This window comes from Penaeus monodon, chromosome 21, assembly GCF_015228065.2.
Source record: "Penaeus monodon isolate SGIC_2016 chromosome 21, NSTDA_Pmon_1, whole genome shotgun sequence".
NCBI classification, from domain to species: Eukaryota; Metazoa; Arthropoda; class Malacostraca; order Decapoda; family Penaeidae; genus Penaeus; species Penaeus monodon.
In genome coordinates this window covers 33,564,215-33,564,699 of record NC_051406.1, presented here as the reverse complement: position 1 = coordinate 33,564,699, position 485 = coordinate 33,564,215, and the positions used below count along the sequence as shown (strand labels likewise).

At 51.5% G+C, this 485-nt stretch overlaps 1 protein-coding gene across 1 annotated transcript in view; it reads left to right on the top strand.

Moving 5' to 3' along the window:
- LOC119586436 overlaps window positions 1–485 on the top strand; it is a gene marked incomplete in the record, with an annotated part of 196,777 nt that overhangs the window by 174,823 nt on the left and 21,469 nt on the right. The window contains 1 exon segment of the mRNA XM_037935164.1: window positions 1–164. Coding sequence (XP_037791092.1) covers window positions 1–164 — 164 coding nt within the window.

Here is a 485-nt window from a genome sequence, read left to right as displayed (position 1 = left end):
CGGAGGAGCAGGCGCTCGAGGCCGAGAAGAAGCTGGAGGCGGAGGGCAAGGAGCGGCTGGAGCGGCTCATCAGGCGCTGCGGCAGCGAGCGCAGGAGGAGCAGCTCGCCCAAGCTCGCCCGCACGCTGACGTCTCGCCAGCACCACAGGGTCGACTCCCTCAAGGTAACCTATGCATTGCGTCGTTCGTCTGTCATGCTCATATCCAATAAGTGCCGTTGATTTATATATCCCACTCATAGTTTCTAAACCAGAATAAAAAGAAACGTTAATTAGACATGCTTAAGCCGGCGACGAAGGCCCCGCGGATGTCAACTTTTCTTTCTCTAATAACATAGTTATATAAGGCCTCTAAATTAGCTATTTTTCTTACGGGCGAACAGCGCATATCACTTCTCGGTCTCACTTGGCCCTCCAAATATCGCCTTAACCCAACTACCATCGGACAACCTGACACCATTCGCAGTTCAAGAAATCAATTTAGGT